General features: G+C 40.3%; 3 protein-coding genes across 3 annotated transcripts in view; 1 reads left to right on the top strand and 2 right to left on the bottom strand.

Annotated features, from left to right (window-relative positions):
- Positions 1 to 8,024: 8,024 nt before the first annotated feature.
- On the bottom strand, positions 8,025 to 11,076 carry phax (phosphorylated adaptor for RNA export). Its single transcript, XM_079654411.1, has 2 exons — positions 10,659 to 11,076; positions 8,025 to 9,931 (listed from the first exon to the last, which is right to left on the bottom strand). The coding sequence occupies exon 2, from the start codon at positions 9,922 to 9,924 to the stop codon at positions 8,713 to 8,715; it is 1,212 nt and encodes a 403-aa protein (XP_079510537.1). The 5' UTR covers positions 9,925 to 9,931; positions 10,659 to 11,076; the 3' UTR covers positions 8,025 to 8,712.
- A 94-nt stretch (positions 11,077 to 11,170) lies between these two features.
- On the top strand, positions 11,171 to 24,723 carry pmpcb (peptidase, mitochondrial processing subunit beta). Its single transcript, XM_079654398.1, has 13 exons — positions 11,171 to 11,328; positions 12,162 to 12,299; positions 13,012 to 13,098; positions 14,253 to 14,382; positions 14,725 to 14,923; positions 15,624 to 15,703; positions 16,954 to 17,066; positions 18,489 to 18,632; positions 18,958 to 19,118; positions 21,487 to 21,572; positions 22,401 to 22,489; positions 23,425 to 23,500; positions 24,610 to 24,723. The coding sequence occupies exons 1-13, from the start codon at positions 11,245 to 11,247 to the stop codon at positions 24,672 to 24,674; spliced, it is 1,452 nt and encodes a 483-aa protein (XP_079510524.1). The 5' UTR covers positions 11,171 to 11,244; the 3' UTR covers positions 24,675 to 24,723.
- The window catches only part of dnajc2 (DnaJ (Hsp40) homolog, subfamily C, member 2), a 20,151-nt gene continuing 18,563 nt past the window's right edge, over positions 24,722 to 26,309 (bottom strand). The window contains exons 15-16 of the mRNA XM_079654387.1: positions 25,706 to 25,851; positions 24,722 to 24,896 (exon numbers count right to left, since the gene is read on the bottom strand). Coding sequence (XP_079510513.1) covers positions 24,831 to 24,896; positions 25,706 to 25,851 — 212 coding nt within the window. The 3' untranslated portion in view covers positions 24,722 to 24,830. The remainder of the gene's footprint in view (positions 24,897 to 25,705; positions 25,852 to 26,309) is intronic.

The raw sequence follows: 26,309 nt of genomic DNA, 5'->3' as shown, positions 1-26,309 counted from the left end.
ACATGTGGATGAACTGTGCACGGTTCCCTCACTGGAATTAATATAGAGCGGTTAGTTAGGATGAAGACCACTGGACCGTTTATTATACAATGTAAAAGCCTGATTAGACTGATAAGGGTACAACTCAGATTTAACATCAATAAAACGTGCCCATGTTTTCAAGATTACATGTGGAGGTCGACGAAGTTCGATGTGGGCGCCTAAACTCTTTATTTTGTATATCAATTAATGGCGTTTGTGACACATCAAAGTTACGATAATTTGTGATGTTCGCAGTATTGTTAGACATTTTAATTTGCAGTATATATCATTTATTCATCCCAAGAAAAAAAATGGGAAAAACTCAACAATCTTCCTGATGCCTCCAAAAAATCGTAAGGTGGGCGTCTGGTTGCAGAATTTATATTTGCATAGCATAACGTTGATGGGGGTCAATCCATATATCCAGTCAACAATCTTTCAAGATGAATAAATTCATTTCTGATGCCTTACAATCCGTTGTCATTGAATCCTGACACACACACAGGGCTGTCCCGAATACCATTTTTCGAGAGAGATTTGTATTTTTTTTTAATAAAATTTTTTTTCAAAAAAGTTTCATAACGCGCTCTGAATCCGAGACACTTGACAACACGCTGTTAAGCAGAAGCGCAGAAAGAGCATACTATTACGATTTATATTTATTTATTGTCTCAGTACTCGCAAACATTAAAACTAAATGTGTCCTCTGTAGGGTAACTGTAGGGTCTGCTGTATGCACCTATGGACACAAGTTGTTATGATTAGGCTGAGCTACTCAACTTTATGCCAATAATTGCCTTAGCCCCAGATGTTCCCACATTACTCCTATTATTTTCACTATTCGGATAAAATTAAAAAACTAATATAAAAAAACAATTCGGTTGCTTGCTTGCAACGATTTTCCAAGCAAAGTAAGTGCACGTTTTTATCATGTAACGTTACTGTTTAAACGGCGGATAAAGCAGCTTCACCATGGCAACTTGACAACAGCTAAACTAAGCTAGGCTACTACTCACAGCATCCAGGTGACTTTTCAGAGTTGTTGTGCCACCGTGGTAGGCCAGTTTCTTATCGCATATTTGGCACACTGCCTTCTTCTTACCGTCGTCCAATTTAAAATGGTCCCACACAGCTCAAGTCTTCGGCATTTTGTGTTCAGATGTGTGAAACGAGGTGAAGCGAGGTTAAGCGTGCCGTTTGCGTTCGTGACTGAGTGAACACGATGTCAGGAGCACAGGCTGAGATTGTATATATTTCCGCATTTTAACAGTGCAATTCAAAAGTATAAATATAGTATAAGAATATGGCAATTCGCGTTTATTAATAGCATACATTTAGAATTAAAAAAATAAAAAGAATATCCGAATAATTAAATTGAAACCCGAATAGTTGACCAACGAACGAATATTCGAATAGTCAAATATCCGTGTATAGCCCACACACACACACACACACACACACACACACACACACACACACACACACACACACACACACGACGTATACGCTCGATTACAGTAATATAATTAACATGTTCGATCTGATATGGCAACCCAGTCTCACGGCATTTTGGATATGGAGTGGACGCGTGTCTCAGATATCCCCCAGAGTTCCAGCTAACTTCAATTAGACATGCTGGACAAGATTCCCCTTCAATTATCTTATCTCCCCTCTGCATCTGTTCCCTAAATGTGTCTGGAGAGTCAGGACGAAGCACACTTCTCATAGCCTGATGCTTGAAAGAAAACCATGATCTAATTAAAGGACTTTTACACCAAAAGCAAACATTTATCTGGGTGGACTCTGCAAATTAGTACCATTTATCTAAATGGCTGATGGGGGACATAGTTATTATTTGTGTTCAACATATAAGAAGTAGAAAGTACAGGTATTTGGGTTCAACATGTGAGAAGTAGAAAGTACATGTATTTGTGTTCAAAATGTAAGAAGTAGAAAGTACATGTATTTGTGTTCAAAATGTAAGAAGTAGAAAGTACAGGTATTTGGGTTCAAAATGTAAGAAGTAGAAAGTACAGGTATTTGTGTTCAACATGTGAGAAGTAGAAAGTACAGGTATTTGTGTTCAACATGTGAGAAGTAGAAAGTACATGTATTTGTGTTCAAAATGTAAGAAGTAGAAAGTACAGGTATTTGGGTTCAAAATGTAAGAAGTAGAAAGTACAGGTATTTGGGTTCAACATGTGAGAAGTAGAAAGTACAGGTATTTGTGTTCAAAATGTAAGAAGTCAAAGTAAAAAGTCGTCAGAAAAATAAGTAGTGGAGTAAAGTACTGATACCAGAAACATGTACTTAAGTACAGTAACAAAGTATTTGTACTCCACTACTTACCACCTCTGCACCTAAATAAGATCACATTTGCACATGGGAGTGGTAGTTCGGCAATTTTCCATCCTCCAATTATCAGTCCACTTCTACAAATCTCAGAGTGACTCAGCTGTTTTCAAATTCAGGAAGAACAACAACTAGTGAATCACAGAAAGATTCTTTGAAGTGAGGTCTGGTATCAAGCTAAGCAACAATTCACACTGAAAAAAAATGCTCAGCATCTGCAGATTTAATAGCAAACTGTGACTGAATTTTTTTGAAAAAACAAGTGTCATTTCAGAGGTCACAGCCCACTGCATACATACTTAAACCCAGAACTTTTCTACTCCATGCTGTCTCAAAGTATGCATTATCAGAGACCTATATTCTCACTGATGGGGCAGACAAATGTGAAGCAGTTCGGAGGGCATTACGGTGCCAAAAGCAATCATAGTGGTCTGAGAGTCTGGACGATTACAGAGTGGTGGACATAATAGAAGCCCATTATCTGAGGGCCAGAGAGGAATGACGGGGTGGAGAAGTCACCGTCAGATTAATGAGCTCGACATCCAGTGAGAGGACGCCGCCACTTGGTCCAGATCAAAACATTTAGAAGAGAGTGACCTAAAAAGAAAGATATCAGCAGACTGGATGGGTCAGGGCATGTCAATATGGTGACATGTACAACATACAACACCCATTGTCCTTAGATCCTCGCGTCACACAAGGAAAAATTACCAAAGAAATCTCACAACTAATGTGGAAAAACGAAGGTCTGGCAGGACCACAGCAACAACACACATGCATTTCCAAACAATTGGTCTACCTACGTTGTAAATGTATTATCTTTTCAATTTACACACGGCATCTATTGCACGTCTGTCCGTCCTGGGAGAGGGATCCCTCCTCTGTTGCTCTCCCTGAGGTTTCTCCCATGTTCCCCTTTAAACTGTGGGTTTTCTCTGGAAGTGTTTCCTTGTACGATGTGAGGGTCTAAGGACAGAGGGTCTAAGGACAGAGGGTGTCGTATTGTCCTACTGATATTCTGTACAAACTGTGAAGTCCACTGAGACAAGTGTAACATTTGTGATATTGGGCTATATAAATAAACATTGATTGATTGAACACACCTTAACGTGATTTTTGACTGGCTATTTGTGATGCTGATACCCAAAACTGTTCACTTGCTCTACATTACTCTGTTGATGTAGACAGTGTGAATGCCCACTGAACTACACCTAATGAAAACCACCCACTTACATTTGGTTAATGGAGGCTGGCCCACGTCACAGCAAATTACTTTAACACTGTTTCTCTGAATGATGAGAGAAACAGAAAAAGAGCTGGAAGTACGTCATACGCTTAAAGCTTTGTAAGGATGTGAAGACAGTCGTATAAATAGTGCTGGCATAGTTGGCTGCTTAACAGCGACAAAAAAAAGGCCACCCACGTCAAGAACGAGGAACATCAATGAAAACGAATTCAGTTATGGTTGATCAAGCGTTATGTGAAAAGGAAATCAGTGGCATTGGAGCCGAGCTATATTTACACAATATTATATTTTATTACACCTACTTTTCCCTGCTTATTGAGTACTCGATTCTGATTGGTCAATTTGGACATTCCGAAGGTTGTTAATTCTCGATAACAGACCGTTGCTAAGGAGAACAGACCGTTGCTAAGGAGAATATGTGCAGTCATATAATTCCGCGGTAAATTTTAACCTCGGATATTGAAAACAAAGTTAGTTTTCTCAATCAGAAAATCCCAAGGAATGCTTTTTTAATATTACTTTAATATATTTGTGGAGGGTAAAAAAAAACATTGGATTCATGATGGCTTTCGATACGTTTTAGATCATTCAATCTCATGCAAATGCATCTGTAACATCAATACTGTCAATATGTACTTTGTACTGAGTACTTTGAGGGATCTATCATTATGCCAGCTCATTTAATAAGCACTGTCAGAAAATACATTACATTATCATTATTTTTCAGGTCCTTTTTTTTTCTTGGCCACTCTCAGCAATTTCATGCTTGGTTTGAAAAGATGTTTCTAAATGTAAACTGAATGTTGGGACTCCTTGTCAATTTCACGCTTCAATTGAGTAGACTGTCAAATAATTTGGGCTGCTGAATAAGTTAAACGTAAGATAGGAAGATATATATTTCTTAAAGGAGCATTTATGTTGACTCTAAAAACGCCGTGCATTGAACCAAACATGGCTATAAGGACTTCCTGAAGCTAGTTCATCGTCTGTTCTTCAATAGTTTTGATTCTTCTTTTAACCAAAAATAGTTAAAAATGTAGTCTCCTCTAAAGGGGGTTGTGTCTGTCATGTATTTCAAGAAATAATGACCATAATGTCACGAAATGTGGACTAGACGTTCACAGAGAGTCATGCATTCAATAAAGAAAACAACTTTGTTATTTTTGTAATATATACAATTAAACACACAGGAAGTAAGGACTCTAACAACCAAAAAGAGACTGTCATCTTTCCATCAAAGTAGGTGATTTGACATCTTACCCCACGCTTTGCTTCACCGCATCAACAGGTAAACTGTAAAGAATATAGCTGTGTGTTTGCCTGCCATAACGTCTGGGTTTTCTCAATGTGTGTACAGATTAATTTTCAGCGAATCAATGCATATCCTCCAGACTCAAACAAAGAAGGAGGTTAGCATCAAAGTTAGCAACAACTCCGGCTCAGGCGTACTTAAAGCCACTAATTCAGTGAAGTCAAGCTTTTTTTTTTATAGCTTTTAAAACAAAAACGGTAACAACAATAGGTCACGTTTAATTATTAACATCCCTACTGAGCTGTACATGAACCAGGTGCAAACTGTTCCTCACTGACATTAAGTCTTTGAGATATAAGTGACATCATCTCCAGAGCTGACATTAATCAAAGTGATCCATCGTCTCCTTTCTCCTCCAAACTGGGTCACCTTTGTTTTGGTAAAAGTGGTGAGTCACTGTGTTCTCGGTAGTCCTCATAGATGATGTTACATAATGCACCTTTACTGCTGCTGTTCCTCCAGCTGTCGCTCAGAGAAGACATCTGATGTGAGACACTGTGGTAGCAAGACACATTTAAAAAGTGAGTCTCTCTGCCCGGAGCATGGTAGTCTAATTAAAGTCGCCTCTCTGTCTCCAGGATTAGCTCTGACGGGTCAGCGGGGAGTGCACGGATACACTTAGAATACATTTAACTACTGCTTGTGTCATCGTCGTCATCATCATCAGAGAAGAGAAAAGACTTTGAACAGCTTTCTCTAAAAGTCTCGATTTGTGACATACCAGACGTTGATCCGTGACACGGCTCGGAGGGGAGACGAGGCTCAAAGAAATGTGGTGTCCGTCAAAAGTAATGTTTGTCTTCTGCGTGCACGTCCACAGCCATTTTATGTGTTGTCTCTGAATGCTGACATCATGCAGCACTGCCCAGAGAGACAAGTCTTTCAACCCTGGTTCTGTTTCATCCCATAGAAACTCACATAGAAGCCCCAGAATTATTAGGGAAAACTTCAGAAGAAACCCCAGAATAAATAGATAAATTCTGACAAATAAAGCCCAGAATAAATGGGGAAATTCTCCCAAAGAAACCCCAGAATGAATAGGGAACATTTCCCCCCAAAAAACAGAATTAATAGGGGAAGACTTCCAAAGAACCCCCAGATTAAATGGAGAAAAACTCTCAAAGAAACCCCAGAATACATAGGGAAAACTTCCACAAAAAAAGATAATAAATAGGGAAATACTCCCAAAGAAACCCCAGAATTAATAGGTAAACTCCCACACAAAAAAAACTGAATTAATAGGGAAATACTCCTAAAGAAAGTGCATAATAAATCGGGAAAAACTCCCAAAGGAACCCCAAAATGAATAAGGAAAACTTCCAAAGAAACCCCAGAATTAATGGGAAACAACTCCCAAAGAAGTGCCATCATAAATGGGGGAAATGGAGACCCTGTGAGTGCTGACATCATGCAGCACCTCCCAAAGAGACAAGTCTTTCAACCCTGGTTCTGTTTGATCCAATAGAAATAAGAAACAGCATGTTGTATCCAGGCAACAAGTTCGTTGCCAGGTGACAGATACAGAGATACAGAGGTCCTGAGACCAGAGCCTGCATGCAACAAACTCCAGCATGAATAATGAGACAAGACATGTCACCTCCTCCTCACATTTCTTTGATAATCTGGCTTTGATCGCAGAGTAAACAATACACGTCTGTTTGCCATCATGTGAACAGAGAGTCGAATGCAATACACACTGCAGATGAGCAGTGACAGTCGACTTCAGGCATTAATCAGATGGTTTAATTGTTGCATGAACTACACAGTGTACTGGCTTATCAGAGAAAACAGACGGCATATATGGAAATAACCATAAATGGTGGGTATTATTCAACGGGCTTTTCCTGGGTCTTTCATGTGGCAGGCGTGAACCGAGAGATAATGATCATTTCCAAGGCGCCACGTAGTTCACTTTGATATCACCTTAGCAGGGGGCATTTGTATACTGAAGATAATGGTGGATGGTAAACGTCACTAAACGGGGGCACATGGAACATTAAAGTTGCATTTATCAACATATTTTTCTCACATATATACGTCCAAAAAGATCAGATAAATGTACTTAGTAGTCACAAAACAGAGAAATGACCAGACTCTGTTGACCTTTTGTAGCTTGTTATTGTTTGTTTATATTCTGCTTTCATCCTCATTGTTTTTAAAAGAAAGAGAAGTACATTGTATGCTACACGCCCAGAACTAAAGGAGAGAAAGACTGTGTTGATAACTTGTTAGGAAAGTCAAACATTTAGTAAAGTAAAGCAATGTACTACAAAATTCAGGCTATAGCCACCACCATAATCAGACCTTTGCTGCCACCTACCGGTCCAATCTGGCAACTGCAAGAATAAAAACATGTATTGAAGAGGCAACATTATGCAGAATTCTTGCAATTTATATTTCTTAAAGGAGGTCCAACAAGGCGTGACAGAGACACATACTATACAGAGATGCTGTGTGAGAAACCAATGAGACTTTGGAAAATTGCACAATATACATTTATTTTAGTAGACCTCAACAATGGAATTATGATCAGTAGCAATGGCCATGGGACCTTTAAATAGGACATTACTGTTGGAGGTTTAAGGCAAATTAAAAGGGACTAGAATTGTTCCAAAAGAGGAGGAATGGTAAGAATTTCGTAGATGTAGTAACTTTAACATTATTATTATTATTCAACTATTTATATTTTATTACACCTTCCCTGCTTATTGTACACCGCCTTTTTGAATACTTAATTCTGATTGGTCAATTTGGACATTCCGGGGGTTGTTGACAGAACGTTGCTACGGATAACAGACCGTTGCTAAGGAGAATATGTGCAGTCCTTTTCAATTATGGAGTCCAGTTATATAATTGTGTGGTTTGTTTTAAAGGTTGTAGCTACGATTTATATTTTGATTGGATATTTTTCGCTACATATTTGAAGACAATTACAATTATGCTGAAATAAAAATGTTGAGTTGATATCGTATTTTAAATGTAATGTTTTAAAGAATGTTAAAATAAATAAACTCTATCGGAATATATACGTATCGAGAAGAGTAAAGATATATTTTTCATAAAGTAAACAACATTTTAAAAAATAGTAGAGAATGCAATTGCAAGTCACCTTTATTCCTATTCCACACAAACTCATTTAGTAAATCCAGACCCCTTATATCCGAATTAAATGTATAAACAAAGACAGATAATATGATAGAAAATAAACAGAAGAGCTTTACTGTTTCTCCAACAAAAAAAAGGGACGTTTTGAAAAATTAACAATGACATTAATACCACAAATCACACTAAATTGCGGAAAGTCATTCTGTGCTGAAAACGATCGATCCATGACGTTAACATTAGCTCTCCTTCGAAGGTAAAAGCAACAAAAAGGATCAGTTTGGATTCTGTACTCAGTGCTTTTATTGACGTGTTGTTATTTTAATTCCTATATGTTTTTGTTGAAAACTCCCAGAGTTCAGACTGCCTGTGTGTGTGTGTGTGTGTGTGTGTGTGTGTGTGTGTGTGTGTGTGTGTGTGTGTGTGTGTGTGTGTGTGTGTGTGTGTGTGTGTGTGTGTGTGTGTGTGTGTGTGTGTGTGTGTGTGTGTGTCTCTTTTAGCCCCTGTCTTGTGTCCTTCTGTGTTTATGTGAAATCTATGATGTTAACATAAGCTCTCGTTTGAATGTAGAAGCAAAACAAAGATCACTCAGGTGTTAAGATTCAGCAGACAGCTCTTTTAGTATTGTGTTGTCGTCCTTAAAGTCCTTGCTCAAAACCTCCCAGAGTTCACACATCACTCAGAAGACCTCCAGATCTGCAGCGTTGTAGACCACCGCCGTGTCCTCGATGCCCGAAGCACGTTCCTCCTGACCTTCCTCTTCTTCTCCAGCGTCCTCCAGTGACTCCAAAGCCTCGTTAGTATCACTGGCGAACGTTTCCCTGGAGACATCGTCGTGCTCCTGCAGGTTCAGCGTGCCGATGGCCTGCTTCATCTTCTTCGCCACCATGTTCCTCCTCCTCTTCTGCGCCGCCTTCTTGCTCTTGCAGTCGTTGTGTTGTTCCTCAAAGAAGATCTTCTTGATCTGGCCCTTGCTGATGCTCGGTGTGTTCTTCAGGAGGTAGAGATAAACCCCGCCGGGCGTCCTTCGCCTGCTGCCGTCCATCGTGAACACGCCGCCATTTTCCTCCAGCGTGGCGGTCTCTCCCAGCAGTTCGATGGCCTTTTTATTCCCGATGACTTTAACGATGCGCTCTATTAGGTCTTTTTTAGGCTCCCGCAGCCTGTACGCTATCTCATCCGTCACCCTATCCTCGGGGTCGTCTTCTGTGACTACATATCGACCCTTAGTGTCCATTTCAGCTCGGGGGCCGATTCTCTCTTTCGCCGATCTCTTCCTCTTGGTATCTCCTCCAGATTTCTCCTCTGATCCTCGCTCCTTCATGTAGTCCTCCAGCTCCGTGTCCAGCATGTTCACCTCTCCGTCTTTATTCGCCAGTTTCTCCAGCTCCCTCTCCTTGTCCATTATCTTACGAGCCAGGACAAAGTTATACGTCTCCACATTCCTGCTGGACATGCTGAATTCACCTTCCATGCCAAATATGCCCAGCTCTGCAGCCACGGCATCCTGGCACTGCTCCTGCACCACAGAGCCCCAGATGTTGTTCACTTTTCGGCCTCCTGGAGCGTTTGGGACATCCATTCGGGTCGGTTCTGGTCGGGTGGTGGTGGTGCTGGAAGGCGGCGGCTGGGCGTCGCTGGATGCTTTCAGGCGTTTGTGGCGCCAAACGGCCGAATCCTCGTCCGACGAATCCTGGTCACTGTCGCTGGACACCGGCTTATTTCCACTTCTGTACGAGGCGGCAGAAGGCTGGACAGCGGCTCTGTTGTGGAAGGACTGCCCGCTAAAAGCTGCAGGAACCTGGGCTGCTCCCATCTCAGTATCCGAGCCAGATCCGGAAATCTCTCCATCTTCCAGGTCACCGTCCATTAGATCCCCTCCACCGGCCATTTCTTGTCTGGAAGCCACACCAAACATAATCAGTGATGTAAAGTAACTAAGTAGATTTACTCAAGTACTGTACTTAACTTGAGTATTTCAATTTGTTGCTACTTTCTACTTCTACCCCACTACAGTTCAGAGGTAAATCGTGTACTTCTACTCCACTACATGTATTTAACACCTTTAGTTACTTTACAGATGTGGATGAATGATGTGAAATATAATCAAGTGTTAAATCAGACTTTAGTTCCACCTGGAGTAAATCCACAAGCTACCCTGCAGTATACAAAGTCATTCAAACTAGCTGCACCTTTACCAGCTTTGAGAACACTTTCATGATCAATCATTATAAAACATATCATATCTATTATTCTGAAATGGACCAATCTGCACAATGACTACTTTTACTGTCGGTACTTTAACTATATTTTGATGATAATACTTTTCTACTTTTACTTGAGTAACATTTTGAATGCAGGACTTTTACTGTAACAGAGTATTCCTACACTCTGGTACTTCTACTTTTACTCAAGTACAAGATCTGAGTACTTCTTCCACCTCTGTATAAATAATAACTCCCACTGTTTTAATGCATCAGCCAACGTTAGGGCTACGCATTAGCAACAAGAGCTAACACAACATTAGCAACCAGAGCTAACACAACATTAGCAGCTAGCGATACTATCTTGGTATTAAACCGCAGGCAGAGAAGAGAAACAAGGTTTTTGTTCATGCTGAAATACCTTCAAATATCCGACTCCGTAGTGGTCTCTCTGCTCTGCATGAAGTTGTATTTTAACCGTTGTTTTGTCTCTAATACTCACTATAGAGAGCTATGAAGAACGTTGACAACCAGAAGACAAACTTGAGATTTCTGAAGAGATTCGCGCGAGAAGAAAAGTCCATTTCCGGGTCCCAACTGACAGATCCTTTCAAAATAAACTGAACGATGGAAAACAAAAGTAAGCAAGAATGTGACTTTTTAACAGTAAATCATATTTAATATAATCAGAAAAGCAAACAAAATTATACTTTTTGACGGAGCCTAGAACTAATACTCAATTTAAACGGAAAAGCCTCTGTAATTATTTGCAAAAACGCAGTTCTGTAGGCTGTTTTGATACATTGTGGGTCGATTTGGAAGATTTAAGGAGCTCTTGATCATATGGACTGTAGAGGCTTGACTATTTATTTGAAAAAAAAACGTTTTAATGTTCGCAACAATTCTGTTTTGTTCCTTTAAATGAAATACTCTGCTCCTTAACGGCGGATGTAGCGTAAGATTGCGTGATTGAACGCGACGCATGCGCAGTGTGACAAACAAACAATATGGCGGCGTCCTTACAGCGCCTCACGTCTGCTGGGAGAAATCTCCTTCAAAGGAATTTACTGAAGACATTTTCTTCAAACAGGGTAAGAAGATTGTGTTTATGGTGGTGTTTTGGTTATTATACCTTCTCTCCAGATGTCAAAATGACGGTCTAACTGAGGAAAAGCGCTCAGTGTTTGCTGACAGTTAAAGTCTCTGGTAGCTTACATAAGGCAATTCAAGTTCTGGTAATATGTGAAGTATCATTTAATTTAAACGTAAACATAGGTCATTTAAATTCATTATCAATAACGGGTGGGTTGTAACATATGATGCCACTGTCCTAAATCTGCAGTGTAATCATGATAAGCTGTTAATGTATTGGACATTTTAGTACAACCCTAGTATACCCTTCAAAGTCAAATGTATTGTCAATTCCTCTATTTGTGTAATACAGACAGGAAATTCAGTTTCGACTTATATACATACATACACACCTTTACCCCCACTTAAATATACCTATACACATCTACATACTCATAAATGGACACATATACACACATTTAGAGGTATTAATACATAGAAGGTACAACAGTAAATATATAAAAAACAGTGTTTGTATAATCATGACTGCTTCAGTGTAGAAGGACTATTACAACCACTTGAACTCAATTTGAACCTATGGCTGTCTTAGTGTTTAAAACTCTATTTTAGTTGGCGAATTTGACCTTTTCAAGCTATGACACTGGTTAATAACATATGTGGCATTGTTTTTGCAACACAGCTTCATACAACAAGGAATGATGAGATGGTGCACGTAGTCTTGAGTCCTTTCTGCAGGAAGATTGGTTGTTTGTTTGTTCCTAATAAACAATAGACTTTTCTTTTAGTAGTATCATGTACATTGCATTCATTTGTGTGTTTTCTCCACCTGCAGCTCACACCTGGGTCTCACAGACTGTTATCGACCCAGGCTGCTCAACAAGTGGCTCTCAATGTTCCTGAAACTAAGGTGACAACTCTAGAAAACGGACTCAGAGTGTCTTCAGAGGACGCTGGGCTCACCACCTGCACAGTAAGTTCACACACACACACACACACACACACACACACACACACACACACACACACACACACACACACACACACACACACACACACACACACACACACACATACATACCATGTATACATCACTTCAGGGGACATTACATTGACTTACATGCATTTCCTGGAGACTTATCCTAACCTTAACCATAACCAACACATGCCTAACCCTAACCCTAACCAAGTCTTCACCCTAAAATCAATGATCCCCCTCATGGTGACCTCCATTATGTCCCCACAAGGAAGGCGAGTGACTGTGTAAACAGATTTAGGTCCCCAGAAGTATAGTAAATTAATGCTAGGCCACACACACACACAGATACAGATACACACACACACACATACACACACACACACACACACACACACACACACACACACACACACACACACACACACTCTCTCTTTTGGACCCTTTCTTGTCAAGCAATCATCATACAATTCAAGACTCAAGTATCTTAGTTTAGCAAATCGACAAAAAACTCAAGTTAAACTGAACTTATTTATTTATTTACTTAGCATACATTCTATACATACATGCAGCCCCAAGGGGCGTTTCACATACATGACATTAGAGATTGTGATAAGACCAAGGAAAGTGGACATTTAAAAAGTGATCTCTTGTTCACAACATTGGTTAAAGCAGAAGGCAGCTTCATTTACTCTCTGTTTTTTTCCAGGTGGGCCTCTGGATAGATGCGGGCAGTCGCTACGAGAACGCCAGAAATAATGGCACAGCACATTTCCTGGAACATATGGCATTTAAGGTAAGATAAAAACCATGAAAATACGTTTTCTTGTCTTCTATTGTGACTGATTTGCATCGTGCGACAGCTATTGAAGTTTGATGTCGATTTTTCATCAAACTGATACAAAGGTGAATTTTACAGAGTGAAATAATTGCCTTTTGTTGGAAAAATACTGAATGTCCTCTTCCAGTATCAGATTAACATGATAACAAAGGTATCAACTGTAGCTGTGAACATGACAGGATGTGTGATTACCTAGAAGAGCATCAGGACTGTTTGAGGCATATGATAGCTATGTGATTAACATGATGATTCAGCCTCTATGGAGAGAGACATATGACAAGCATGATCATTTCTGACGTGGAGCTAATCTGAAGTAAACATTGAATACTGCTTTCTATTCCTCCATCTTGTGACTGTGTAACTCCCTCTCTTGGATATCAGCATGTGAAGGACACTGTTCAGGAACTACTTGATGCTCTGTATGTGATGACTACTTCCATTCTGGAGAGGATCACAGATACATGGATCCTGAGATTGAGATATTGAGAAAAAGTCAGAATTTTGAGGAAAAAAACAGTATTTGGGAATTTTTAGAGAAACTCAGAATTTTTTGAGAAAGTCGGAATTTTGAGAAAAAGACAGAATTTTTAGATTTTGAGAAAAAGTCATAATTTTGAGATTTTGAGAAAAAGTCAGAATTTTGAGAGAAAGTCAGAATTTTGAGAATTCTGAGAAAAAGTCAGGATTTTGAGATTTTGAGAAAAAGTCAGAATTTTGAGAGAAAGTCAGAATTTTGAGAATTCTGAGAAAAAGTCAGGATTTTGAGATTTTGAGAAAAAGTCAGGATTTTGAGAGAAAGTCAGAATTTTGAGATTTTGAGAAAAAGTCAGAATTTTGAGATTTTCAGAAAAAAGCCAACATTTCGAGAACAAATTTGGTATTCCTCCATCTAGTGACTGTGGAACTCCCTCTCTTGGATATCAGCATGTGAAGGACACTGTTCAGGAACTAGTTGATGCTCTGTATGTGATGACTCCTTCCATTCTGGAGAGGATCACAGATACATGGATCCTGAGATTCAAGCTGAAGCCGGTGACGAGTGAGATTTGTCTAACACCTTTTCTCTAACAAAGCAAAGTATAACAGGTTTACTCCTTTGTATCCTTCAGGGCACCAGGAAGCGCTCCCAGCTGGATCTGGAGTTGGAGATCGAGAACATGGGAGCTCACTTGAACGCTTATACATCTCGAGAACAAACGGTGTATTACGCCAAAGCTTTCTCTAAAGACCTTCCACGAGGTACAGTACAGCAGTGCAGTGATATTAGGGCCACTCTGGTGTGTGGGGATGGACACAAAGAGAATACAAATGGCTACGATAGAAAGGAACATGTCACCAGGAGGAGAGGACAAACAATAGTTTAGAGGAAAATCCATCATAGATGTCACACAACCAAAAATAACACATTCTGTTGCTGCTCAATTTTCAATAAATGAAGTCGCTAGTGTCACTACCCGATCCGTCCCCAGAAGTTACATTTGGCTAGGACTAGCAGAACCACACGGTCAAAAGAAAATGTCTGAACCTAAATCAAAACCGCATTTATCTAAATATATATATGTGTGTGTGTTTTGTCCCCAGCTGTGGAGATCCTGGCAGACATCATCCAGAACAGCACGCTGGGGGAGGCGGAGATCGAGAGGGAGCGGGGGGTGATCCTCCGAGAGATGCAGGAAGTGGAGACCAACCTGCAGGAAGTGGTCTTTGATTACCTGCACGCGACTGCGTACAGGGACTCTGCTTTGGGACGGACCATCCTGGGCCCCACCGAGAACATCAAGTGAGACCCTGACCATCTTTTATAAAGCTCATCCACTAACATATGCACACCAGGCTACTGTGAGACTATGTTTTCTGATCAAAGATATTGTTATTGCATTTCGACAATACCACACACACACACACACACGCACGCACGCACGCACGCACGCACGCACGCACGCACGCACACACACACACACACACATACTAGTATCACGGTGTACAGAGACACATACGTTGTGCATTTGCTTATCTACGTTATCTTAAAAAAACTAGAGTGAGTGTGTGTGAGTTAAAGATACAGATATCATTAAACCTACAGTATGTTGGATGTTTTTAATCGAAGGACATTATATTAAAAGCTCATGTTATTTTCCATTTAGTAGTTCATTTACGCTATAGTGCAGCTAACATGCATTGATTTAGGGGAAAATCAAGTATCTCTACTGTTAGTGCAACAATATTGTACGGTTGACTTTTACAAAATCTTTAGACAATGACATGTTTGTTTAAATAATCATCAATTATATGGATGTAATGACTAACTTGATACAAGGAAATAATAGAACAGTCTGCTAGATCCATATAAAATGACATGACACCTTTAAAACAAGACGACACAAATGTCACATTATGATATTACAAATTCTAACGTTGCGTTATCATCTTGTCTTGTACATGGGTCCTTCGTGCTGTAAGTGGGTTGTGTTTGCTTGCAGGACGATCAACAGAGGAGACCTGGTGGAGTACATCACCACTCACTACAAAGGACCCAGGATAGTGCTGGCTGCTGCTGGAGGTCAGAGACATTTAGATCCTCACATCATTTATATATATTATTATTATTGACCTATAATAACTCCCAGTCGGGGTTTCCGTTAGCCGCTAATTACCGTTTTTTAGCTGGTAACATTTATTCAAAACCTGCCGGTCGAAATGTCCGGTAATAGTTAGGGATGCTTATCGGCCGATCTTCACTTTTAATAGTTTGATCGGTGCTCTCTATAAAGGCCGATCAGGAGAGCTGGATCTGATCGATATGGACACAAACGCGAGTGAAGTGTAACCGGACGAGAGAGAGATCAGATCAGATCAGAGATCAGATCAGCTGCTGAGTCTGACGGAGACTCGGGGTGTTTCTCAATGTCGAGTAAAGCTGCTCCAGAGCCACTATTTCAAGCATACTACGTAACCGAGTGCCGCCGAAGGACTGTTCCAATGTCCAGCATACTTGAAATCTACCGAGCCCGGCGTACTTTGTTTGGAGAAATTTCGAGGTTGCACATGTGTAGACTCTGCGGCCTTAAAATCCCCACAATGCTTTGCGCACGGACCAATTTCCCCAAATCTGTGGCAGAAAATGCAAGCGTACTCGAAGCATGCTTGCTTGGTAGCACATGTCTTCCGAGTCACTTGCTTCAGAAACGAGGCAAGAATCCTTCCTAGCCTCGGAAAACGAAGAATTGTGGGACAGGCTAACAGGTGTGCGTCATATGAGAGGCCCCGCCTTAAATGGAGCACGATTTCCGCCAAAGATTTGGAAATTGGTCCGTGCGCAAAGCATTGTGGGGATTTTAAGACCGCGGAGTCTACACATGTGCAGCCTCGAAATTTCTGGCTACGAAGTACGCCGGCCTCGGTAGATTTCCAAGTATGCTGAACATTGGAACAGTACTTCGGCGGCACTCGGTTACGTAGTATGCTTGAAATAGTGGCTCTGGAACACACACACACACACACACACACACACACACACACACACACACACACACACACACACACACACACACACACACACACACACACACACACACACACACACACACACACACATACACACACACAAAATCCTAGCGGAAACCCTGCTCCCAGTGTCTGTCAAGGCCATTTGAATGTTTATTCTGCATGGTAAAACATTGAGGGTCTCTGTGGTCATTTGTTTTAGTAAGTCAACATTGCTTTTGATACCAAATTCAGATGTGACTTTTGAAGTTGTTCAACCCTTAAGGACGTTTTTTGAAGTGTTTTTGTCGTTGTTGTTTGTATCAGGAGTTTCTCATGATGAGCTCAATGATCTGGCCAAGTATCATTTTGGAAAACTTCCTGGAATCTATAAAGGTGAAGCTCCGGCACTTCCTCCATGCAACTTCACAGGAAGTGAGGTAAGCGGCTTGAACCACACAAATGTCTGTCAGTATTTGTCACTTTATAATTCTGGGGGGCTATTTTTCATCAGTCACCATCAGTGTTTCCTCCAGAACTTACATTTGAGGACATTTGGGAGAAATGGAAAGTGTGTATTACCCCGAAACGCCCTTCTTTTGTTTAACTGTTTGAATCTTTTTATCTACTGTATACTGTCAATGTGTTATATGGAAAAGAAAACACCCCATGTTCTTGTGTGCTTATTGTTGCCGTTTTGTCAAGAAATAGAAAAAAGACGGACCACTCTGTGAAACTATTTAACTACATATGTACTAAGGGTGTAACGGTATCCGTATTCGTCCCGTACTGTCACGGTTCGGACGTTACGGTTCGGCACATGCAGTCACACGCATACTTGCCAACCTTGAGACCTCAGAAATCGGGAGCATTTCAAAATGCAAAATGGGGGGGGGGGGGGGCGGGGTGCTAGTTTATCGCCGGAGCTGTTAGATTAACATTAACATGCTTATTGTAGTTCTAAGTGCAGCATGTAGTACCATCCTTGATGGAGCATATGTGTGGGCAGGAAAGGAGTGAGCAGAGAGTATAGTAGTTGTCGATTCTTGTTCTGTTTTCTGTGACTATCTGCCTCACCCTGTCAGACTTTCAGTTGCGCGCGCTACAAAAGAGACGTGTTACCATGGAAACCAAACAATGGTGTAGCTGTATTAAAGTCCGAGTGGAAACAGTCCTGTGTAAATCTGATTTTGTCAGAAATTGGGAGAAATATGACCCCGGGAGGAAACCGGGAGAGGGCAATGAAATCGGGAGTCTCCCGCGAAAATCGGGAGGGTTGACAAGTATGGTCACACGACGAATACGCCTTTTTTTTACGAGTGGGAAAAAAGTCTGTCATTCAGGGCAGTATCCATTACACTATTTATAATCCAGGGGGCGGTATTGCGCCTAAAAGCTGTTTGCCAGCCGCCATTAAACAACAAATGAAGAACAAAAGAAACACAACAACAAAACGAACAAAATACAAGAAGAGAAAAAAATTAGTAAGGTGATTTCAGATAACACACAGGAGCTAGAACCCACCTGCTTCTTTTAAATCAGCTGTGTGGGAACATTTCGGTTTCCCTGTGGACTACAATAACGATGAAGTGTGCAAGTGGTGGACCGGACGAGCACGGTGTGTCGGCGTTGTTCGATAGCGGTGCGGTATGCTAATGGTTTATATAATAATTTCTTGTTGTACCGAACCCGTACCGTGACTTATGTGAACCGTTACACCCCTAATATGTATATGTCCACTGAAGTTGAAATGTGATCCAAAATAGAAGCCAGTCTGAAGAGGTGTGTTTTGACGGTCAGTGTAGTCTCTGTTACTGACAGTGGGAATTATAATGATCGATGTTGCTCTGCTGCTGTTTCAGATCCGTGTGCGCGACGACAAAATGCCTCTGGCTCACATCGCCATCGCAGTGGAGGCGGTGGGCTGGTCTCACCCCGACACCATCCCCCTCATGGTGGCCAACACTCTCATCGGGAACTGGGACCGCTCGTTTGGTGGAGGAGTGGTGAGTACTGGGGAAACCTCGCTGTGAAAATACCTTTTTAGTTTTAGGGTTTATTACGTCTAAGAAAACGTCTGAGTGTCGGTCATAAAGATGCTTATCACATTAGGTTGCCAGTTAAGTGGTCTGTATTATCACTAGGGTCTCATTTTTTTCTAATGTTAACCAAAGTTTTAAGCAATTGTTTATTTGTTTATAATTACTCTACATCTTGTTCCTCTACCAGCATTACGGATATTTGTAAACCCTGAACAGCGGTCATGAAATGCGACTCACAGCACTGGTTGTGGGTCTTAAATCTTTACAAACTCTTCCTCCTGTGGTCCAGAACCTGTCCAGTAAGCTGGCTCAGATGGCCTGTCAGGGGAACCTGTGCCACAGCTTCCAGTCCTTCAACACCTGCTACACCGACACCGGCCTCTGGGGGCTCTACATGGTGTGTGAGCCCGGCACCATCGACGAGATGATGCACTACACACAGATGGAGTGGTGAGTACACACACCTTTACTCAAGTAGAAGTGCAGATACTCGCGTTTAAAAATACTCTGGTGAAAGTAAAACTAAACTTCTTTACTCAAGTGAAAGTAAAGAGGCTTTGAAATGTACTTCAGTAAAAAGTACCCATAACTAGCAGCTGTTTTAAAGAGTACCTGACCTCCCTTTATATTAATAGAACAGTAATGTCATTGTTAGCTAATGAATGTTTCCATGCTGAACAACGGCAACATGACAACGTTTCCATTGGTCCCTCTTCTTTAGAGAAGACCAGGAAATGATGGATACACGGATCGTGTTCAAATCAATAGGCACGCAATGACTCTAAATAATAATGATCACGCCACCAAACACACATTCAGACTAAAGGAACCAGCCTGTTTGGAAAATGAGAGAAGTAGAAAGTACAGGTATTTGTGTTCAACATGTAAGAAGTAGAAAGTTCAGGTATTTGAGTTCAACGTGTAAGAAGTAGAAAGTACAGGTATTTGTGTTCAACATGTAAGAAGTAGAAAGTACAGGTATTTGAGTTCAACATGTAAGAAGTAGAAAGTACAGGTATTTGAGTTCAACATGTAAGAAGTAGAAAGTACAGGTATTTGTGTTCAACATGTAAGAAGTAGAAAGTACAGGTATTTGAGTTCAACATGTAAGAAGTAGAAAGTACAGGTATTTGAGTTCAACATGTAAGAAGTAGAAAGTACAGGTATTTGAGTTCAATATGTAAGAAGTAGAAAGTACAGGTATTTGAGTTCAACATGTAAGAAGTAGAAAGTACAGGTATTTGAGTTCAACATGTGAGAAGTAGAAAGTACAGGTATTTGAGTTCAACATGTAAGAAGTAGAAAGTACAGGTATTTGAGTTCAACATGTGAGAAGTAGAAAGTACAGGTATTTGAGTTCAACATGTAAGAAGTAGAAAGTACAGGTATTTGAGTTCAACATGTGAGAAGTAGAAAGTACAGGTATTTGAGTTCAACATGTAAGAAGTAGAAAGTACAGGTATTTGTGTTCAACATGTAAGAAGTAGAAAGTACAGGTATTTGAGTTCAACATATAAGAAGTAGAAAGTACAGGTATTTGTGTTCAAAATGTGAGAAGTAGAAAGTACAAGTATTTGTGTTCAACATGTAAGAAGTAGAAAGTACAAGTATTTGTGTTCAACATGTAAGAAGTAGAAAGTACAGGTATTTGTGTTCAACATGTAAGAAGTAGAAAGTACAGGTATTTGAGTTCAACATGTAAGAAGTAGAAAGTACAGGTATTTGAGTTCAATATGTAAGAAGTAGAAAGTACAGGTATTTGAGTTCAACATGTAAGAAGTAGAAAGTACAGGTATTTGAGTTCAACATGTGAGAAGTAGAAAGTACAGGTATTTGAGTTCAACATGTAAGAAGTAGAAAGTACAGGTATTTGAGTTCAACATGTGAGAAGTAGAAAGTACAGGTATTTGAGTTCAACATGTAAGAAGTAGAAAGTACAGGTATTTGAGTTCAACATGTGAGAAGTAGAAAGTACAGGTATTTGAGTTCAACATGTAAGAAGTAGAAAGTACAGGTATTAGTGTTCAAAATGTAAGAAGTAGAAAGTACAGGTATTTGTGTTCAACATGTAAGAAGTAGAAAGTACAGGTATTTGAGTTCAACATATAAGAAGTAGAAAGTACAGGTATTTGTGTTCAAAATGTGAGAAGTAGAAAGTACAAGTATTTGTGTTCAACATGTAAGAAGTAGAAAGTACAAGTATTTGTGTTCAACATGTAAGAAGTAGAAAGTACAAGTATTTGAGTTCAACATGTAAGAAGTAGAAAGTACAGGTATTTGTGTTCAAAATGTGAGAAGTAGAAAGTACAAGTATTTGTGTTCAACATGTAAGAAGTAGAAAGTACAAGTATTTGTGTTCAACATGTAAGAAGTAGAAAGTACAGGTATTTGGGTTCAACATGTAAGAAGTAGAAAGTACAGGTATTTGTGTTCAACATGTAAGAAGTAGAAAGTACAGGTATTTGTGTTCAACATGTAAGAAGTAGAAAGTACAGGTATTTGAGTTCAACATATAAGAAGTAGAAAGTACAGGTATTTGTGTTCAAAATGTGAGAAGTAGAAAGTACAAGTATTTGTGTTCAACATGTAAGAAGTAGAAAGTACAAGTATTTGTGTTCAACATGTAAGAAGTAGAAAGTACAAGTATTTGTGTTCAACATGTAAGAAGTAGAAAGTACAGGTATTTGGGCTCAAAGTGTAAGAAGTAGAAAGTACTTCCCACCTCTGGTGAGTACACACTGAAAACCTGTAGAAATGGTACGGTTTGTGTATTTACTTCCAGGTGATGATGATGATGAGTCTTTTTGTTTGCTCTCAGGATGTCTCTTTGTACGAGTGTGACGGAGGGCGAGGTGGCGAGGGCCAAAAATCTTCTGAAGACCAACATGCTGCTGCATCTCGATGGTAAGACTGATGGTCTGAGAGGTGCAGTAATGAAGTATTTCTGTAGGTTGACTCTGAAGTGATATCGTATAGTTAGGCCTTGGTAGGCCAGGCTCACTTTATGGCGCATTTCCATTACAGTTTAGTAGCTGGGGCAGTAACTATAGTAACGCAGTGTAGGCGGAGCCGTGACGTCATCTTCAATGAGAAACACAAAACCAACATCAGCCGTTAGCTGTTAGCCCTCAGAGCTCACAGCTCCTCATATCTGTTCAGAAACTAGACTAAAGTTAAACAAGTCCAAACCACAGACTGTCTGTGTCATGGAGAATACAGTCTCTGGTTTATTTATGTCTGTAGGCCGTTGTTGTGAGTGTGGACGCTCGGAGCATATACTGCGTTAGCTTAGCCAAGCTCCATTCACTCCAGGTGTTTCTCCTGCCGTCTGTCTGCAGACTAGTCAAAGCATTAATTCATGATTTCTACTAACCGGTATCAGTATGTTGTTACTTCGGCATCATTTAGAAACGTGTATTACAATTAAATCACGGTCAAATATGTTCATTGTGTTATAAGTTGAGTTGTAGCCACTCACGTCACTAGTTTAGCATATTCAGCCCGGTGGTTGGCCCGGAAAGAGACACGATTTTGGAGAGCCAGAAAAACTGTGAAAAGGTACCCGTTAGCCGGAACTACCCCTAGTGGAAACGCAACATGTTTGGCACGGCACGCTTAAACCGCTGCAGTGGAAATGCGCCATAAGTCATTTCTGGGTTTTAGGACCCATTCCTGAAACACTCTTATTAGGTAGCTCTTTTTTTAAATGATTGATGGTGTTGCTTTGTCCAGGATCTACTCCCATCTGCGAGGACATCGGCAGACAGATGCTGTGCTACAGTCGGAGGATCCCTCTGCACGAGCTGGAGGCCCGGATCGATGTGAGAACAAGTCAAATATCTCTTATGATTTCATATCTTAATGATGCTTTATCGAATGCTAATTTTAAGTGGGTTTAAGAGAAATCTAGAGACACACATTTAGTCAAATAAACCCCGACATGTGTGGATATGTTCTTTCCACCAGTCTGAAGTTGACTAGAGCATGACCAGTCTACTTATTTAGCCATTTCAGGCCTTAAAAAAGTAATTAAATTGAGCTTTTACTTGTGGAAAATGTTGATTCTGTATGACCTTCTGCTTTTTAAGTAACATGATGCTTTCTAAAAAACACACATACCCTACCTTTCTCTCCTGAGCCAAGATCTTATTGGTTAACAATCTACAACAACAGTCACTTATTATGACCTGTAAACAAACAGGAAACTCTGCTTCTCTCTAAGGCTTCTCGTCCATGCTAATATCAGGGTTCCTACGGTCATTGAAAACCTGGGAAAGTCATGGAAATTCAAAATGCTAATTCCAGGCCCTGAAAAAGTCATGGAAATGTAACTAAAGCTGCATCAAATATAATTTATATTTTATCTAATCGCCGAAATAGTAATACTATTAATGATAATACATACTGTATGGTATAGTAATGAAACGTAAAATGGCATTTAACTGTTGAGGTATTTTGCTGGTGAGATTTGAGTTGCTTTAGCGTGTAGAAGCTAGTAACCCTACTATTGGATTTGTTTTAGATAGGAACAACATTTTTCATATGCAGACCTTATTTTCCTGTTCCATATTAAAATAAAGCATTTTCAGTGGCACCGCTGAGAAAGAGTTATTTGTTTTGGTCATGGAAAAGTTATTGAAAGTCATTGGTGAAAAAGTGTTTGAACCCTGTAATATGAATAAAGTCATAATAGCATTCTCCGAGGGAAAGTATTGTTGTTATTAATGTTGTGATGTTTATTTCTGCCCCTCAACAGGCTATTGATGCCACGACTATTAAGGACGTGTGCACCAAATACATCTACAACAAGGCTCCTGCCATCGCAGCCGTTGGTACGTTACGGTTTTTAATATGAACATGTGTTTGAGTATAACTTTGAAATGCTGTAGTGGCTGAAGAACCCTCTCTTTAATGTCAGGATACCATTTGTTTCTGCAAGGGTCTACGGACAGGATGTTGAATACTGTACGGATTGAGCCATTTTCTTATAAAGTAAATTACCGTCAGAGATTCATAAAGTACTGGGTAAAATACTTAATCAATACTTAATCGGAGTTCTGTTAACTGCTTGTAAGAAAAGCATCACAAAGATCTGGTTCCCTCGCAATTGAAGGATAGATAGATATAGTTAATAATAACATATACATAATGGAACAAATTACTTTTTCTCTTCGTCTACAGATTAATAGATTTACTGAGCTATGGTCGTCCTTTATTCGCCAGACACAGTCCCATTTCATAGATTTAAAGGGGACCTATCATGCAAAATGCACTTTTTTACATAAATGTGTCCCCGGTTTGTACCCTCTCTTTTCCTCCGTACCCAAATCTCTAAAAACGGGGAACAACGGAGCTGATCCAGATTTGCGTCCGATATGATGTAATATCTGAAATGTGGACCCACGGGCCTATCAGAAACGTTGCTATCAGGAACAATGCCCGACTGTTTTGGACGTAATATGGTCGGTGTTTACATTAGCATGGCTAACACTCAGAGCTAACCTGTACTGGAGAGCATGTGTGTGAAGAAGCAGGAAATAAAAAGGAACTCACCTTGTGTTATAACCGGCAAGAGAGAAAGCCTTTGAGCTCCATACTGTTTCAGAGATAATCCTTGATAATCCATGATATGGCGTTTCATCACGGCAGTGTTTAGTTTAGACAGGAGCTCCAACAAGCCGTTTAGGACAGAGTGAATATACAGAGATGCTGTGTGAGTTTGGAACATTGAACAATGGAAGTATGATCAGTAGAAATGGCCATGACATGGGACCTTTAATGTTTGTGAGGAACTGTGAATGGAAAGTAGCTCAAAGATAAATCCGGCATATTTACACATCTCATGTTTGAAGTGTTCGTTAATGTCCCAGCCAAATAAATAAAATAAAAAGCAGTGCAATACATTTTATATATCCCTAATTTTTTTATTTTTTGTTTTCAGGTCCAATTGAACAGCTGCCCGACTACAACCAGATCCGCGGCGGCATGTACTGGATGAAACCCTGAACACATCACCCGTCAAATGTACAGCGAATAAAACACAAACACAAAAGTATTTAAGTATCCTCTGTAGTCTTTTTTTCCTCCTTTAATTTTTATTATAAAATAAAGACCAACACAATAATGTTAAAATAACACAGGTACTATTCTTTGTGGTTCTTGTCATTTTTTAGTCTTGCCTGCGACATCCTGAGCAGCTTTCTTGGCTTTAACCATTTCCACCAGTTCCTGTCGGAGAAACAGAGAACTGGGTTAGCATAGCACGAGAATTACAGACACCTGTGTAACATATAAACGGAGCAGACACAATATTATGACACCTTCGAACATCAGAGGTGGAGAAGTGCTTGAGAGTACCTTGGTTGCTGATTGGCTAATGGCCACTTTATGACATCATAAAGTGGCCAAAATCTGATCAGCTCATTTTTAGGCCACTTTATGACATCATAAAGTGGCCAAAATCTGATCAGCTCATTTTTAGACAGGTTTTTATAGAAATGGATCAGGACAAAAAGAGAGAATCTTTGTTCCTGAAACTTTCAGAGTCTCTTTACACAGAGGGGACACATGTTGATGTAGAAGAGACATGAAGAAGAGGGGACACATGTTGATGTAGAAGAGACATGGAGAAGAGGGGACACATGTTGATGTAGAAGAGACATGAAGAAGAGGGGACACGTGTTGATGTAGAAGAGACATGAGGAAGAGGGGACACATGTTGATGTAGAAGAGACATGGAGAAGAGGGGACACATGTTGATGTAGAAGAGACATGAGGAAGAGGGGACACATGTTGATGTAGAAGAGACATGGAGAAGAGGGGACACATGTTGATGTAGAAGAGACATGAAGAAGAGACATGGAGAAGAGGGGACACATGTTGATGAAGAAGAGACATGGAGAAGAGGGGACACATGTTGATGTAGAAGAGACATGGAGAAGAGGGGACACATGTTGATGTAGAAGAGACATGGAGAAGTGGATTTAGCAGAATAGGGGACATTCTAAATGTTGAAAGTAAAGGGCTCTTGATCTCACCTTGTATCTCTTCATACACTCCTTCTTGCTCCGCCCCGGCACGGTCTCAGCGATCTTCTCCCAGCGCTCAGGAGTGCTGACGGGGAATTTTTTCAGGGCTTGTTCCAGAAGCTTCTGTTCCTCCGTGGTCCAGGAGGCACCAGCAACTGAGGAGACACAGCAGGTCAATAACGCTGCACTCTAAGATAAGATGTACTTTGTCCATCTGCCAATACAAGCGCTTTGGTTCAGGTTCAATCCATAAGAAAATATAAAATGATAGTTGGATCTTTTTGTCTTGTTATTATTTCAGGGTTCCTGCAGGTTTCACCAACTCAAATATAAGACTTTTTAAAACCACTTTGAATAGAATTTAAGACCTATTTCACAGCAAGAAAGTATGAAGGAAAACTGCTATGAAAGAATAAATACGTCCCGTAAATGTGTTCATGTTCAACATAAGAACGATGACTGAACATAACAGTACACAGAACTGTGTTAGACAAAGTAAGCGTGTGTGTGTGTGTGTGTGTGTAAGCGTGTGTGTGTGTGTGCTACAGCACCTCCGCTTTTAGGGTTGACGTAGACCCGGAGGTCCCCCGGTGTTGTTGCGGGAGCTGCTCCA

The sequence above is a fragment of the Notothenia rossii genome (genome assembly GCF_949606895.1).
Source record: "Notothenia rossii genome assembly, chromosome: 10".
NCBI classification, from domain to species: domain Eukaryota; kingdom Metazoa; phylum Chordata; class Actinopteri; order Perciformes; family Nototheniidae; genus Notothenia; species Notothenia rossii.
This window is presented reverse-complemented; position numbering and strand designations above follow the sequence as displayed.

Excerpts from the sequence above, each read along its gene's own strand:
- phax (XM_079654411.1), bottom strand. The coding sequence starts at position 9,924 with ATGGCCGGTGGAGGGGATCTAATGGACGGTGACCTGGAAGATGGAGAG.
- pmpcb (XM_079654398.1), top strand. The coding sequence starts at position 11,245 with ATGGCGGCGTCCTTACAGCGCCTCACGTCTGCTGGGAGAAATCTCCTT. Across the intron at positions 12,300-13,011 it reads CTGGGCTCACCACCTGCACA|GTGGGCCTCTGGATAGATGC; the intron begins GTAAGTTCACAC and ends GTTTTTTTCCAG. Across the intron at positions 17,067-18,488 it reads GCAACTTCACAGGAAGTGAG|ATCCGTGTGCGCGACGACAA; the intron begins GTAAGCGGCTTG and ends CTGCTGTTTCAG.